This window comes from Temnothorax americanus, unplaced genomic scaffold (assembly GCF_048541705.1).
Source record: "Temnothorax americanus isolate GAGA-0224 unplaced genomic scaffold, ASM4854170v1 Scaffold1, whole genome shotgun sequence".
Classification (NCBI taxonomy): domain Eukaryota; kingdom Metazoa; phylum Arthropoda; class Insecta; order Hymenoptera; family Formicidae; genus Temnothorax; species Temnothorax americanus.
In genome coordinates, this window is record NW_027509230.1 from 5,629,940 (window position 1) to 5,647,853 (window position 17,914).

The window sequence follows — 17,914 nt, forward strand, 5'->3', positions numbered from 1 at the left end:
GGTCGGGTAATGCCGTATTGCACGCATTGGAAAATCCACAGCGAGATCGAAGTGACCTAGGAAATAAGTGCAACAAAAGAAATAAAAGGTTAATATATTGCGTTTGCAACAAAGGAGAAGTTGAAATCGATCTTTTTATATTACGACGTTGAATGTCTCTCTTTTGGATGTTGCTACTGAAACGATTGGAAAATAAAACTGTTAATAATTTTTTCGAATTACCGGGAAAAGTAATGGAGGGAAATAGAAGTAAAAAATTAATAAATCTTAATTTTTTAATTAATTTTGTTAAATAATATCTTAAAAACTCTAAAGATAGCGATAAAGCAGTAATTATCGCGTAATGAGTTTATTTGCGGAGAGTATTCTTCTTTCGCGGGGTTATCTCCTTTCCGATGAGTGCGTTATCCGTCTGTGCCAATCTGACTAATTATATATCTACATTTATATACAATTATATATTGCAATATCGGTTAACTTATGTTGATTTGTATCTTTGCGTTTTAGCGAATTTCACAAAACCTCACAAGAGACTTTTCTTTGAGCATTTATTGAAATTACAAAATTTATAAATTTTATCAGTCTTAAAGAGGAATTAATTTAATTCAATAGATATTAAGAAACGTGTATCAATAAAAAAATCTAAGATAAAAATCTAGCAACTGTAAAAAAGTTTTGAAAGTAAAATCTCTCTCTCTCTCTCTCTCTCTCTCTTTCTCTGTAGAGAAAGTAAGATGATAAAGAATTTATTAAAAAACACATAAGAAAATAAAATTTTATATATGCACAAAGTCATTATGCATTTATTGCCTTCTTTAAACAAGGTTATCTAATCCTCGGATTATAATTGGAGATACGTAAAATATGTGTAATTTTATGTAACGCAATAAAATCTCAATGATGTGACCTGGATACATATAACTCGACATACTTACGCCCGCAGCGGACAAATTAGCCATAACAATTACGCATAATGTATCGAGAAATCTTCCTCGCGATGTATGATTTATCGTCCGTTAAGAAGATTAATTGTTAACATGATATTTAAATTAAGCGTATTACTTAAACGTTAACAGCTCCTGCGGCTTAGACACTGACCGATTTCTCGTGTACCACTTATAGAAGCGTCGCGGAAACAAGTCCTTGGAGAATAGAAACTTCGCCGACAGTTTTCAGGTTATTGATAGTTTTCAGGTTATCGGGTTATCAGTGTTTCATCTACATCGATATATATCACGTCATTTAGACAGAAGAAGATGGATCTTTTAGGAATTTTCTCTAAAATCTAAATTCTAAAATATATGATCTTTCGATTTACCTCTTACCTATACAGCATCGAGCTCTTCTAGAGAATACATTATGCTCGTTCATGGATATAGTTTGTAAATTTGCAAGTCGTTACATTTTATAGTTAAAAAACTTGATATTAACTGAGGAATTCCGAATATATAGGATTTTTTGCGAAAATAAATTCTACCTTTTTTAAAGTGCAATCTAATCTACGCATCCGAATCGTTGATGGTGCATATTTTAACGTGGAGAATGGAATTTTTTACTTTTACCACTCACTTATTAATTAAAATTGTTGTGTAATGATTCTTTTAACGATATATAAATATTTATGCAAGACAGTTTTTCACTAAACTATTTTTTGGATATTTCTGTCGCCTGCATGTGCGCGCCTTAATATGTATATTAAAGATATTCTCATTTTTTTTATTTTCTTGTTAAAATTTGCACTTATTTGCAGTTTAATGATATCATACTATCATAAGGAAACATATTATCGAGGAGATACTGCTAAAATTATGAGTATAGATAAAATTTTTATCGTGTATTGTTGCTGTTGAGTCTCTCTTCTTCAGGAATGTTAAGAAACATGGTATATTGATTGAGATGTAAAAATTTAGTATCAAAAGTTTCGAGAGTTGTAATATTTACCAAAAAAATTGACTGTAAATTTCTAAACGTCCTCCGCTGATCAGAGAAAACTTTTTTTAAAATCTAGCACGGTATTTCCAATTCATATCACGATCGCGCGCGAGTAATTCGGACGCGCGTATTATTTTTGAATTTGAATTTGTTAGACATTTTGAAACATTCGAGTCTGTTGAATCCGATATCGCTATATTTTGCGGTAACGCGAAAACGGTTAAAGTACTCTTCTTCGTCGGACTGTTCGGCTATGCGGAACGAGTAATCGTTATTTTTTTCTTTACCTTGCATTGCTCATACGTGTCGTTTCGCTATATCATTATCTGCGCGGCGAACGAGCGTAACTTAGGAATCCGGTAAATTTCCCGGCAAGTTATTCGGCGGCGAATCTTGTTTGTTGATATAATTGTTATCATATAGTCGAGCAATTCATTGATTAACACGTTTGAAATAGCAAAAGTCCATCCGATAAAAGGGTATCTGCAGTTTCAGTGACTTGCTGTATTCGCAATTCGACACGCGACGTTTTGGCCAACGCGGCGCGAGCAGGGATTGCTGACATTTAATTATCGCAGGTGTTTTTCACGCCGTAACACAAGAATTGGAAAGTCCCTCTTCAGTGGCCGTCACTCTTTTCAAGAATATTGCTTAAGATAATACGGTCGGTATGGATCATTTCGAAATTTGAAGAAACCTCGAGAAAGTAATTCAACGTCGGCGAGGCAAAGCTTACGCGCACACGTGTCGGATTACTGTGTAATTTTCACTCAATTTTTCGCAACGAATCCATTTCTGCTTACGCCAATTTTCATTACGCGTAATATACAGCGTAAATTAAAAAAATGTGTCGGGCGATTATCAATACCTTAATAAGAATATGCGGTAAAAGATGCGTAAAATGGATACGTTAATACATGAAGTGTTTTAATGTTTAAACATTTTTACGAACAAAGAAATATATTTTCTGAGAAAACGAGACGCTATGTTCTTTTAACTTCTTCGAAGTATAGTGACGTGTGACGTCTTTACAAAGTACGTAATGTCAATAGATATACTCATGCTGGGTTTTTTACCGTGTGATTAGCGTTAAATATGCCGAAAAGTGTAAGTGACATAAATAAATCCTATCAGCATTGGAAAAAGATATAACTTTGATAGAACTTTTACATGTTCGTTAAAAATTTCGGATAATACGCAACAGAAAGATTGTTGTTGACGAAATATATTAATATATATCTCTAAAGCAAATAAGTATTATATTTAAAACAGTTATATTTCAAAAACAAACATTAGCACATTAAAAATTTAATAAAAACACCAATCTATGGAATCTCTGTTTATTAAACTTCTAAAAAGGCATTATGCATTATGCTGAATAGCAATTTGAATGGTAACCCTCATTAAGCTCCTAATTGATACGTTGATAATTGATAAGACAAAGAACATTTATCCGTTCTTCTAAAGCGGCATTATCGACCGCAATTAATGCTCGGTAATATTATTCATAAAATAATGATCTAATTAAATCGAACCTTAATTTCTAATTATATATAATCAGGAAATAATTCAATTACGATTAAATTACTAAAAGACAAAGGTTTATATTATTGTCTGAAAAGTCGAAGCAATAGATAACGTGAATTAAAAAATCACGAATTTAATCTCAATACATTTTGATTTTATTTATTGTAAAGTAATTTCTTTGCAAAGTTTTTTTTAATTACAATTTTCTGCCTAGTATATAAAACTAGTATGAGATTTTTCTGACATTTTGTATCTCATAGTTTTATGAATACAAAATGTAAAGATATTAAAAGGGGCAAGATCTCGCAGGCCAACCGTGTGATATCGAAGCATAATCTTTTCATTATTAATATTTATAAACTTATATTAATGTTTCTATGAATATACAAATGAGCAACTTATTACGCAAAAGACATTTTTTCTTATGAAAGAAGAACACAAAAAACGCAGAGCGATACAAGATATGTAAAACCATATTTTAATTGCTTATCTATACTATAATTTAGTCCGCGTAGTCTCGTCCAATAATATTCGTAAAAAAATAACGTATGTAATAATGTGTGGAAAATATTTAATGTTACGAGGATATATCGTTAATTAATTGATTGCTCTTCTGAGGTAAGTAATTAATGATAAAGATGAATTGCGACTGTTAACTGCATGCCGCAAATAAATTTTACATAAATTTATGGATTAAGCTGGAAAAAAGAAAAAAAAAAAAAAAAAAAAAAAAAAAAAAAAAATCAAAGAAAAATATTAAATATATATAGATAAAACTATTTATATAAAAGATAAAGTATTATAAGAGTGAAATTTTGTACAATAAGAATGAGAGTTCTTGAAATGCCAAGAGGTCGAAGATACATACGAAGGCAGCGCGTAACGACAAGCGTTGTTACGCAACTGTTTTAAACCGGGCAAGGACGTTTGCTATAAAGCAACAATAATAATTTACGGATGTCAGATTGCGTTTCCTCGATCTTCTGGCGAAAGTCTTACGATATGTCGGACTGCCATCGATTGTTTCGTTACATGCTCGGTCGAGCAAGTTTGGCGTAACAGAGCGGTGATCGTGGCATCTATATACGCATCACCCCACGGGTGGTTTCACTTCTTTCGGTAATGCCTCTGGGAGATCGTGAAAGCTTGATCTAGTTTTAACGTCCGCGCGCAATAACAGACGGAAGCGTGCGTGTCATGCATGTTTCTATATCCCTGTCTGCATTCGCGAGTGGAAAGGCATTTATCAGACTTCCTTCTCGCTATCACACAGTCGGAACGATCATTGTCGTCGTGTTTGAGGTCATTACCATTATTTACCGATAATGAAAAGATTGGAAATAAGTCCGACAAAGAGAAAGGAAAAGAAAGGTAGGAAAGGAGAACGACACTGCTACCGGTAGGTACAATAAAAGGAAAAAGAAATTTTTATCCCGGTTGCGAAAGATCAACGTGGCAGAAGCGGTGTGTAACGGAAGTAAGAAAATTATAATAGTCGCTTAGTCGCAGATATATTGAGTGCACGTTCGATACGTATAGAAAATCTGCGTGAAAACGAAGCTTTCGTAATAACGCGTCCCCGAGCGAGAACCGTTCACATACCGCTATTACACGTTCGATAAATCTAATCTATAACGAAGGTTGGAACCTTAACCCGGTGGAAAGCTCACGGAAGATTGGGAGTTCGCACACGCCATGGGCGTTCCCCAAACGTTCAATGAACCTTTTACTAACACTAGAAATTCCGCTCGTTTCACTTTCTAGAAATAGATGCTAAACATTCTCCTGTGTAACACTTAATGAGATACTATCTTGTTCCTTGCTCCGAAAGTCACATCGATGGTAGAGTTCAATGTTGGATATCAGGTACGATGGATATAACGAGATCGACAATTAACACTGGCACATACGCCGGCACGTAATTACGTTCTAGGCGGAAACGTAAGGCTTAATCAGCTACTTACAAACCGCAAAACGCCTGTCGCCGCAGAGTATCGCTGTTTTGCCGTGCAATTGTCGGTTACACGTGACAGACGCGACGGTATGTTAAGCAGCAATGAAAAAGAGAAGCGCATCGTGTTTGAATTTAACGGAACGAATCCCGCCTCTTTCTTGTATGATTCGTGTAAAATTGTTGGAGCGCGTCTCTCTTTCTGCTCAGTATATTTATTTTTAACAGCGAGTTCTTCAAATGAAAGTTACATTGTCCTATATTCTCCATGTTCATCTTTACTCGCGACACAATGTCGATTGTAGTAGAAATAAAAATTACGGTACAATATAGAGGTAAAGCAACATAGATACAATCGAAACTTACCGGACCATTACTGGCAATGTTTTCGCTGAACTGCGAAAGCGGCAAGACCAGCTGAATAATGCGCAGGTTTTTGTAAGAGCGCATTAAGCAATAAGAGACAGTGGCGCGAAAATCCCGTTCTCGATCGCCCTTGTAGACACCGAGACAGAGAGTCCCCGCGGTTAAGTTGCGCTCGTGCGTATATCATTTTCCGCGCGTAAGGTGCGCGCGCGTATATACGATCCTAAAGAGAAAGAGAGAAAGAACGGCAGATTTATGCGAGCGCCGCCGCCGAAACGCTCCAGCGCAATTCGCGTCTACAGCAGACGTGACCATTAACCACCTTTGGAGGCCTTGAAGCAATTCAACGCAACTCTCCCTTAATTTATCGAGTTTAGCAAACGACGTTGTAATTTAGGCGTTTTTGTAACGTTCACTCGTTTTATATAAAAAATGTCATCTGATAACATCATTATAACATATGGCTCATTTTGTGAAAGATAACGGCGAGAAAGAAATAAACTATTTCAATGTCAAGTTAATAAAGAAATATTTGCGAATGTCAACATCTGCTGTCTCGGTGCATTTTGAGAAATCACTGCCCATTCTTGGAAGTTTCTTCAGTTCTTCTTATTTACGATGACGGTTACACCTGCGTCATCATATTTACTGTAAGAATCACTTGTCGAAGAAATTTAAGACGTATGCGCTAATGAATTTTTACGTATAAGTACGTCTGTCGTTTCGACAGTTTTAAACGCCTTTTTGTTTCTCTGAGAATTCTTTCTTCACGTCTTACGCTTACATTTTCGTAGTCAAAATAATCTATACAATTAAAAATTAGGAGCCTGTAGTATAAGGAAGAACATTCAATCAAATTTTTCTTAAGCAAATATTAAATTCGTTTTTTTCCTGGGGAAAAAAATTTAATATTAGCTTAAGAATCTGTACAGAGAAAGTAGTGCGCGAAATCAGGTTGTCGATTTTTAAAGCTAATGACGTTTTAATTATACCCTCAAGGAACATATCTTTATTTCACAATATAGTCACGCCTGTGAGTTTTTTCAACATTCTAACTTGCAAAGTTGATAGAAAAAAAGTTAATATTAATTTTATTTAAAATATCGAAATTATAAAATAAATGAATTAAAAAATAATCTGTCTTTTTTTCGCCCAATAGAGAGAAAAAAGAATGAGTAGGCGATATAGCCGGATTTCCAGATATTATTCTATAGCTTTCTCTTTTAAAATAATCGTAATACTAGCTCGTTTCCTGCTTGAAAAAAATATAGCAAATATAAATAATAAAACAAGCAAAAACCAATAAAAAAGTATAAAATATTGAAATCTAAAAATGTAATATAAATATTTTTAGATATTAAATTATTTATCGATGAGCATCGTGATGTACTGAATGTACTTTCGTTTCCGTTTATTCTTACAAAAAATTCTTAAACTTTTTGTATTTGCAACATATACTGTTAAAAAATAAATTTATATATTCAACGTTTTTTTTCAGCGTTTTTTTAAATCTATTCTCGCTGGTTTGTCTGAAATCGTACGAAAACAAACGCGGTGGAATATTTCACATTTTTTTATGTTCTCATTAACGATTCGCCTATTCAAATTACATATTAATGATCCTAGGTCATATAAATTTGCAAAAAGATATTTTTTTCGATACCGTGCAACAAATCTGGTTTTGACGAAACGTCAGACGAATCCTTGGGACGATTAATAATTTAATGATTGACTCGAATCTTTTAAAAGTTAAGTTATGCAACATATTAAAGAGCAAAATAACGAAAAGAAGTTATTCTATATAGTGCATATTTCTAAATATTCCCCGAGATATTACGTATTTGCAAAAATATGTATTTCAATATTACGATTAACTTGTTAATGCAAAATTTTTTTTGCAATATTGACGTAGTTTGTTAAATCTGTTCTGATTACTATTAATGCGGCAATCGATCGATTATGGATGTGTGTTTTCTAAAATTAAAACAATCATATATAATGAATAAAACGATGGCATTACGACCATTGCGTGCGTCAGCAATATAATTGCTTAATTGACTGTTTCAGCAGATATGATTCGATGTAACGTGGCATTTATGTGTCGCAGAATAATTAACCGTTATAATCTTAAACTGAAATATATCGTTTACTATCCGATATTGTCGTTTTAAGAAAAATAAATCATTTTCTATCTAGTGTCTCATATAGTGTTTCAATAAATTTATCAATAATATTCACGCAGCCTATGCGGTGAATTTATGGACTACTTTTGTTAGATTTCATTATATAGATTTTATGTAATTTTTTAATTAAATTTCAAATTCTATCTATCTAAAATTAATCTCTCGCAAAAAATTCGTTATTTATTTCTTTTCTTATAGGATATATTAAGAGATATATTAGAGAATATATAAAAGATCTTACATAAATGGATTAAATAATGGCTCTTTTGTAGAAAGCTTTAATAAAATTTAATGATTTGGCAAAAGTAGATGTATTATGATACAATAATTATGTACGATTGTTTCATATTTCCAATTTATATAGTATTTCCTAAGTACAACATTTACAACTGTATCGTAATATCGTCAGAGAATTGTCACGTATGTAGATAATTAATATTAGCTTGGAACGGAAAGGATAATTTTTTAGGATAGTTAATGTAGTTCAAATGTGAATAGTTGAAACAGTTGCGTTCAGATTGATTGTATATATCAAATGTACAGACGGCGTTATTAATGTTTCCTCATATGATAATTATATATTTATGGATTTATCGCATAATAATTATTTAAATTGAAATAATTAATATATTCTTGTATTTTTTTCTCTCCTTATATCTTCGAACGATCCTTCATGGTTTAACCTTCCTTCCGCATACTCCTTAGTTGCCAAACTGACTGTTTCAGAAACCGAAAGATAACGATTTCTTCAAGAACCAACAATGATATGCACAAATAGTTAGACGCGATGTGTCCACCTATTATTTGATTCGGACGCGATTATTTTCAGTTATGAAGGCATTAATAATGCCGTCTGTACATCAAATATACGTTTCAAATTGTTATGAAAATAATAATTCTGCTCCTTTTTCTTCTGTAGGATTCCACTTATTTGTATGTATTTCCGCGATGTTTGTCTCATTCTACAATCTTTGTTATTGTCGGTCGACTTTTTTGCAATACATATAGAATGCAAGTAGAGAAGAAATTCTTTTTCTTGTCAATTAATATTCATTTAGGCGCTGTCCAATAGGACGGCTTCTGTACAGCGGTGTGGAAGGCAACGGGAAACCACCACACTATTTATATTCCCACGAGAGTTATGAATGATGGAAAAAAAAGTTTATAACCACGACCACTCTGTCAAGAGTGTACGACTAAGAAGAAGAATATTCATTTACACGATATTTACTTCATATTGACATCATTGTATCTCATTGTCGTGTAATGAATGCTTGAAATTATAGTTTGCACTGTGACATTATTAAAATTTATAAAATTTATCGAAAAATATATGTTAAAAAATATAATATTCTTAAAACATAAAATATAAGATATAACATAATAAATATAAAATATAAAACAGTATGCTGGATAGAGAATATAAAACACAACACACATTTAGGACAAAGTTTAAAATATATAAATAATGGTTTTACACATAGTTCAAAGAAATAATTCCAATCTTGTCGCATAACTATGGAGTATTGATTTTTACGTCACTATTCGCAAAAAAGGCTATAGTTAAAAGTTATAATAATATAATATTGCTTGAGCAAAAATATTAATTTTCCTGTAGCTTTGACCGAGCAACTATAATATTGACACGTGCGTTGCGCCGAAAATAATTTTTGCATAAATGCATACTTCGCATTTGCGTAATGCGTGATGTCCGACGAGTCATCGAAAAACGCAACGCTGACTTGCTTCTCGTCGTACTTTTCCTTCGCGATCGGTCCGACCAGTCTTCTTTTTCGCCTTTTCCTTTCCCTTTTTAAATTCGATTTCGTTTTGCATTTCAGGCAAAACCCAAGAATGAGTGTCCAACGGCGGGACTGCGAGGAGTGAAAGTGAAGCTGGGGGAACGTGCGTCTTACCTGGACCTGGACCAGGTGTGAAAGTGCAGTGCGTAATACGAACGTAAGGAACACGTGGTGTGGTGGTACCTGTCGAAACCGCTATCGACACGACGACGACGACGACGGCGGCGGCGGAGGACAGGAGGACGAAGCAGTAGCCTGATGATAACGACGACGATAATGATGACGCAGATGCGCGCTCACCGTGAGAACAATGCCCAGTGCAGTGACGGTAGATGATAATTATTATGATGATGATGATGATGATAACGATGCTGATGATGATCTGCCGCATACGCAACACTCCTTCTGGGTCAACGTGCTTACAGCCGCCAATTAAAACATATAGTTGGTTAGTCGGTGTCTAGCGGATTATCTATAATAATCTTCTTTTATTCCACTTTCATTCGGCTGATGATCGGACGGTCTCGTCCATCAGTTCGTCGGTAATTGACCGTTCGAACACTATCGAGCACTCCAGTGCGAATAAAAGTGCGATCGAAACAAAGAACTTGCTCGACAAACATTATTTATAAAGAAACGTATAGTTCACGGCTAAAGTAATGTGATTGATTCGGATCAGTTGGTGTCTTATTAGCGTTACAATTGAGTGAAATCGCTTGTTTTATCGACCAACGAAAGGAGATTATTTTCCTTTACAACGTGAGTTTAAATCGTACAACGAAGATGAAGTTCATTGCATCTCTGTTCGGGACGAGGTCCCCGAAGGCGATCGGCAGGCAGTACATGAAAGTCGGCAGAAACGCCCTTTTCGGTGTGAGAAATGACGACAGTGACAATATTTGTACCGAAAAGGTGCCGAAGCCGCTATCCCTGCTAATCTCCAGGAAGGGAAAGCTTAGGCATGGTGAGTAACTTTTATTCAACAACAACAAAAATGCTGTAATAAGTTTTACATTTAAAGCGGAACCTTGTTGCGCTCGGGAATTTCTACATCTTTTCTATTTCTATCTTTATATAATGCTCATTTAATGCATCTGAAGTATTAATTATTTGAACTTAATCTTGAAACGTAAATGTTGAGCAAACGACAAGGTTTATTCTTGCGTAATCCGATTAATCCGTTCTAAACCGCGATTCTTGGCTGCAATTTTCTACCGCGTCTAATGATAATACGTTATTAGATGCTTGCGGACTCGTGCTGGCAACCAGACCGGAACAATATTACAGCATGAGTATTAAATTGCCATTGTTCAGTCGACACTTTCCTTAATTAGTTATTATCTGAAAAGGTAGTCGATTTAGCGTTAATTGATCTTTATGAGGTTATTCTGCTAATAATGTATCGCTTGAATGCGCAAGTCACGTTGATCGTCAGAGGAATACGGTGTAGATATGTGACAAACAGTTTCTTCACGGTGAGAATCATTGAAGTATAATATACCGGGTGCTTTGAAGATATTTGAATTTATTTAAATTCATTTGTTACTTTTCTCATTTTCATAAAGTATATTAAAATTATATGTCGCTAAGTGTGTTGATTTACTATAATAACAGATAATTTATTCACAAATTTTTGTTGAAAATCGATTATGCAGCTATTTTTCTGTCCACTGATATTTTAAATATATAAGTTAAATTTCAATTACTTTTAATATTATATACATGTATATAAAATGAGAATGCAAATTATTATAAAAATTATATGTTAATTGCATTTAACTATAAACTTTCTAATAATAGAATTTTTAAAAAGTAAAAAAAAAACATTAATTCATATAATTTTTTGTTTTTATTTAATTCTTTGATATTGAATATTTTAGCACGAAAGACAAAAAGTTTTAATGTCAATTTATTAATGCGCGCATATTGAAACAATATGTTTTCTTCCTTCTGATGAAAAGCAATGCGATCACCTTGTATCAACGATTATCGTTCACGAATAACAGGTATCAAAGTGAGAGTCGCCGCGTATCAAACCGCAACTCTCACCATTTAAAGAGCATGCATAATTAAAGTTGCGTACAAGGTCGACCAGCCAATTCTCGTTACATAGTCGAAATATTCTTGTTATCTTGACAAACTAAACCAGAGAGAGAGTTAGTTTGCTGATCGTTAGATTCGCGGTGATTCGTGCTGTATAGCGCGCAGGCGATAGCTCTTGCCATGTTCCACGTTCAATCCTTGTGAAGCCGCGGCAATAAAAAGTGTCTGATTAAGTGCCTCGTTTTTTTGCACGTAATCTCATTAAACTTTTTATTATTATCGCGTCATATTCTAGATATTGATTAATCTGTTTCTGACGTTCGAACGTTTACGATGAATCTTATAACGAGTGTTTATTTCAGAGTCCAGATTTTTTCTTTCAACTCAAAAAAGTTGTTGGAATGTCTTTGTTAACGTGTCTTTAATTATAAAATGAGTAACGCAATATAAAAGATTTTGTAAATTATCTTAAATTTTCTAAAAAATTGAGTTTGGAGAAAGTTTGAAACATCTCTTATCATATTAGATCTTATTCTGACTTACGATTGCTCAACATTGTAGGCTATATGCAATCACTGGAAATTTCAAAATAGTACTGGAAGGGTAGTACGCAATGTCTTTCAATTATTGCTGCTTATTTCAATGAAAATATTTAGATCCTTTAACTTACTTTTACTTTTTCTTCATAAAAATTTAATTAGACATTTTCTCCTCTTGTAGATTGATAAAAAGAGATGTGTAGATAATATATGTGGCAACATTTCCTGGAGCTTTAAATATATTTAACACATTTTAATTTCACTATATTACTTTTACTTTCGTAAAACATGAAGTGTGATAATATATCTCTATTACTAGATAATGAATACCTTTCACATTTTTTCAGAAATCTTAATGCCAAATAATATCAAATAACGGCAAGATTGAACTCCTAGAAGCATGATTCTAATCATTGCAATTTACAACTTTAACTTCGTAGTTTGTCAAGGCGTGCCCATAGTATTGCTAATTAAATTTCAGTATTTCGTCAAGAGTAGTAATTACACGATTATAAATTAATAAAACACCGTTATTAGATCGGCTAAACGTTGGACATCAGAATACATGTTCGTTATTCCGCATACATCCTGTGTGTATCTTATGAATATGAATGTTAAACTTCTAAAAATAACTTTAAATATTTTAATGCTTTAAACACCAGAAAATGATGCCCTGGATAATGGGTACACGCCGCGGGTATTTTAAGACAACAAATCAACATCAATATTTGCCTTTTAACAAACATGAGTTCTGTAACGATAATATCCATACTGAATTTATGAGAGTCAAAAGATTAATAATACAGCATAATTAATAACGAATCGATTAAGATCTATTAAAAATTGCCTTTAACTGACGACGAAAGTTTTAATGACCAAGATATTGACAATCTTTTGTCATATAAAATCTTTGGTAAAATTCTTATTAATTCTTTTTTCTCCACGAAAAAAATCAATGTACATTATCGTCAAATAATTCTATAAGAAAGCTGATAGCGGTGAAATATCCTGTATATACTTGTGCACTAAGTTAAATACCATGTACAACATAACAGAGGCCGAAGTGCAGTGGGTCAGTGGAACGAGGAACGAGTGATAGAGGACAGGTTGCACAGCACAGTTATATACGCATCAGTTCGATTAGCTTTACTGTCGCCCCTTAGTTTATCTTAACATGCTTTTGTAAAAACTTGTTATTTTAAGAAATCATAGAAACGGAATTTTCTATGTATGTATATTGTAATTTAGGAAATTTCTTAAGAAAGTGTATATAACACTATATAATAATAATTTATACGCACACACATATATATATATATATATATATATATATATATTATTAACATGCAGGAATATCTGTTACTAAAAAAGTCCTCTTTTAATTCCATTTAAAATATGGGAGAAAAATAAAGGAAACATAAAACGCAGCGCCATCCAGCATTAAACTCTCCAGCAATATTCTATCCGGCGTTGAAATTTCTAAACCTATAACAAGTAGAAAAGGCCTCTTTCTTACAATCAAGCTCTCTGTACATTTTTGTGTACAATTTTAATTGCTCATCTTTGGACATATTATGAATCTATTTCGAATGTATTTTGAACCTTGTAAATATAATTTTAAAGTTGTTAAAACATTTTTTAAAATTCTTGAAGTGAAAGGAGAGGAAGAAAATTGCATTCTATGCTCTTTCCATGCTGTTCCTTTTATAACGCCTCTTTCGAACGTTCTCATCCTGTGTCTGGTACATCCTTCATTCCGCGATCCCGTTAGGTTCCGTAAGAGAGACGAGTTTCTGCTCGTCTTATTTTCGCTGTGCGTATAGCATGAACGGACATGTGTAGCATAATTTTCACTCGCGCTTTGCATCACGAGATATGCACGTTCTTACGTAACTCAAAATTTATTATTATTTCCAAAATCTTCTTTTGATTTCTTTTCCATAATAGGCGATTTTCTCTGCCACCAGGATAGATTATTCTCGTTTAAAATCTTATTTGGTCGAAGTTAATAATGAGGTAGCGTGATATCTATATTAAATCTGATTAAAGCCAGTCTGAATTAACCTACCCAGGTCTCTATTCGGATATTGTAAATTATGCAATCACTTCGCTCAAGTGATAGATTAATCGAGGAAAAAATAAGTAAAAAAATAAATAGAAAAAGAAGAATAACCGGTTGCGTGCCGTTAATGGTTTTTTAATAGATCAAATGGGCAATATCGCCTGCGAAATCTTTGTACAGCTATCCATTTGCTCATTATACCGTGTGATCAAAGAGGCATAAATATAATACTCATCGCCGAAACACCGCGCGAGGTAAAGTGCCGGGATTGCACGGGCCTTTCGAGCGTACTGTACTATACGAAGACGAAAGGTGAATAAGTTTCTGATTGAAGAACTATGATAAATCGTTCAATGCACCGTCGTGAGCACTTCGCAAATCATTTATATATTATCGTCATGCACCGTAACGGGGCGCATTGACATTACTATGCCACATTCATAGATCCGCGTGGCCGTTGCGGCTATCAACTTTCTAATACTCTCGTCCTGCAATGCGCGCCGGGGCCATGTCATTAAATGGAGCTATGATATACAGATTGGTGATTGCAGGCAAGGCAGCGCATATCCCATTACCGCATCGCGTGCTTGCCCGCGTTGCGTCGCGTGAAGAAACCGCGTGGTGTCATCCGTCTCTTCATTTCTTTTTATAGAGGTCACACGAATATGTAGCACTTGACATCATATTCCGTTCAATTCATTCTATATCTGCTTCCGCTTCGATGAAAGTCGGAATAACCGGTGCCGTTTTGTATGATAAACAGCATTCCGCGCACAAGATCTCCGAGATATTTTGTTTTTAATCATCAAAGCTGATTTTTAAGAAATGCATTATATTTAAGCGAGGAAAAATTGAAAATTTCGTGAAGTAAATTCTAGACGAGTAAATCGGTGAACTAATCACTCAACGCTAGCAATTAATCGTGGTATGAAATAGTACCTCGTGGATAAGAAATAATCGACGGCGAGTTTATTCTTTAAAAAAAGAAAAAAACATTAAGATTATTTTCTGATTATTTCAGAAAAATGTTTGTGTGCATTAGCGATTTGTTCAGATGCCTCAGTATATCTATACTTGGCATGAGAAAGTGAAAAAAATGATGTGAATATCAAGTTCAAACTTAGATTATGATGGGTCATGGCTCTATTATTATAGAAAATCACGCTATTTTCTCGTATGGCGGAAGTTATTAACACACTTACATCAGCTAAATTACATCAATCTTTGTAACGAAAGTTAGTATAAGCAAGAAGGTCGCAAGTCGAATTAAGCCATTGCATATGTAAGATTATATAAAATGAGAATAATACAGAATGTGTGAACAACAATCTATTTTATGTTAATAATAGAATTATTTGTGTGACGGCCATTCAGATAGAAATAAGATCAAGGATATAAACTTTTAATTATATAGTAACTGGTTTATTCCTCATGCGCCGGAAATGCGTTATTATAAGATTGGAAACAGAAGGCAATTGCAATTGTATATATATATATATATATATGAACATATTTATTTTGCAATCATTTTATATTCTCTTTCTCTATTTTGCGTTTTATGAAAATACTTGAAATTTATGTTCCTTTAAATATTTGTTTGTTGAAATTTTAAAATTTAATAGGGGTTTAATAGATATTCAAATTTAATTAAAACATGCAATATAATAGTATTGTATTATGTTGTCGTATTGTATTGTACTGAATAAGCTTTTTTAAATTTAACACAAGAAAGCGAGTAGCAAGTCTCTGAGATTGTGATATCGGATGCTTTCTACACTGTTTTCTACAAATGAACCACTTAAAGGAGCATGCTTTACCAGTATTTCCTTCCCGTATGACCACGATGATATCGTACGATCACTATTATACTATAGACGTTTCCTACGAAATGAGGTAACCGAGCCATTTAACTACATTTAGCAGAACATCCAGCCATCTACCACTGCCATAGAACTACAGAGTTAAATTAATTTTGTGCTTTGTCATTAATGTAGTGAGCGCGCATCAACGTTGACTCAAAAACATTAAGAGAATGTCTTCCAATGCGTGCCAATTTTTTTGTACATTCCTGTACAGTCTTCTCTTCCTTAGCGAAACGCGATCCAATAATTATAAAATTTTGTTACTGAACAAAAATCCCATTTCAGCTTTCTAATTCCTTTCACATAATTATGCTTTCTCATATTGATAGGCTTTCCATATGAAATAGGATATTTCTGCTCCGTTGATTATACGGCAGTCTCAAGGTCGGCAATTTCGTCAGGGCATTGTACTCACTCGAAAAGTCACGAAGGTTCGAACTGAATCCAACGATGAAAGATCGAAGGTCGCAGAAAAAGAGACGTGCCTTTACTCACACGGTCAAGATCGGTTGGTTTTTTTTTATTTGTCTATTAGTGTCCTAAGCCAAGTCCGACTCATCGATTCTTGTACTTTGTATGCAAATAAGTTTCGGCTCGGATTGTATTAATTAATTTTCAAATATAATGTTTAAAAAAATGAAATTAACAATCGACGTATGTACGATTTAAAGAATATGACTAATTGGGAGATTATACACCGAGATACAAATCTTTCGAGGCTAAATAAATTAAATTATAAACATATAATTCAAACTCTATAGAATCTGAGATTACTGGGATTTTTTTTTCTATTAATACTCAATTTCATGCTAATTTGCAAGATCTATTTATCATGAACGACTAGGAAATAATCTCACGTCCTTACTGTGATTTCGCATAACGATATGAGGGAAATTCCCGCGCGAGCAAATAGGCGAGTTCCGTCACTTTTGCTTGACGAAGTTTGACGAAGTTGTGACGACAACGTCGACAACACCCCGACGATCGAGGTGAGCTCCGTGATGCATGTTTGTTTAGCGTTGGTTCTTTATTTCAATGTTGAACGATCTAAAAGGAAGAGTGCGTCAAAAACTTCTCGAATCATTGCCATAGCGAGACAATCTCTCGATGCAATCTTGTTAGAAGATAGCAAGTCATTGTCGTCTGTTGATGCTAAATATAGTGAATAATCATGCAACTTGAAAGAAGTTCGACATCTTAAGTTATATAAAATATTTATTAAACATTATATACGTACAAAATTAAAATGTTATTAAATCGATTATTATTTAAAAATAACAAATATTTGCAGAAAACAGTAACATTTCAATTTTTGGCGAACATGAAAAAATTGGTGTCAATTGTAGTCAAACACGGCAAGGACGATTTGATCGGCAAGGTTTTTACGCAAACGAAGTAGGCGTTTATGGCGCTGGATGGGTGATAGTTGACCGTGACGTTGAATGACTTATATCTTGTGAAAAATGTTGTTTAGGATTAAGAAATCCACATGCTATAAGAAACCAGCCGGAAACTGCATACAGAGCCAATCGTTTTGCGCAATATCGTGCGATTGCACAAGCTGTCGTTTTTGTATTAAAAAATTCTGCAGAACAATCCCGTGTCCCGCCGAGTTCATATATGACAGTCAAAATAACGGATTAACAC

General features: G+C 33.7%; 1 protein-coding gene across 3 annotated transcripts in view; it reads left to right on the top strand.

Annotated features, from left to right (window-relative positions):
• The window catches only part of Dsb (scavenger receptor class B member debris buster), a 42,085-nt gene that overhangs the window by 6,832 nt on the left and 17,339 nt on the right, over positions 1 to 17,914 (top strand). For 2 of the 3 annotated variants that reach the window (XM_077406748.1, XM_077406743.1), the window contains exon 2: positions 9,801 to 10,725. The exons of the other annotated variant lie outside the window; for it this stretch is intronic. In XM_077406748.1, the coding sequence (XP_077262874.1) occupies positions 10,545 to 10,725 (181 nt within the window). In that variant the 5' untranslated portion in view covers positions 9,801 to 10,544. The remainder of the gene's footprint in view (positions 1 to 9,800; positions 10,726 to 17,914) is intronic. 3 annotated transcript variants of the gene reach the window in all.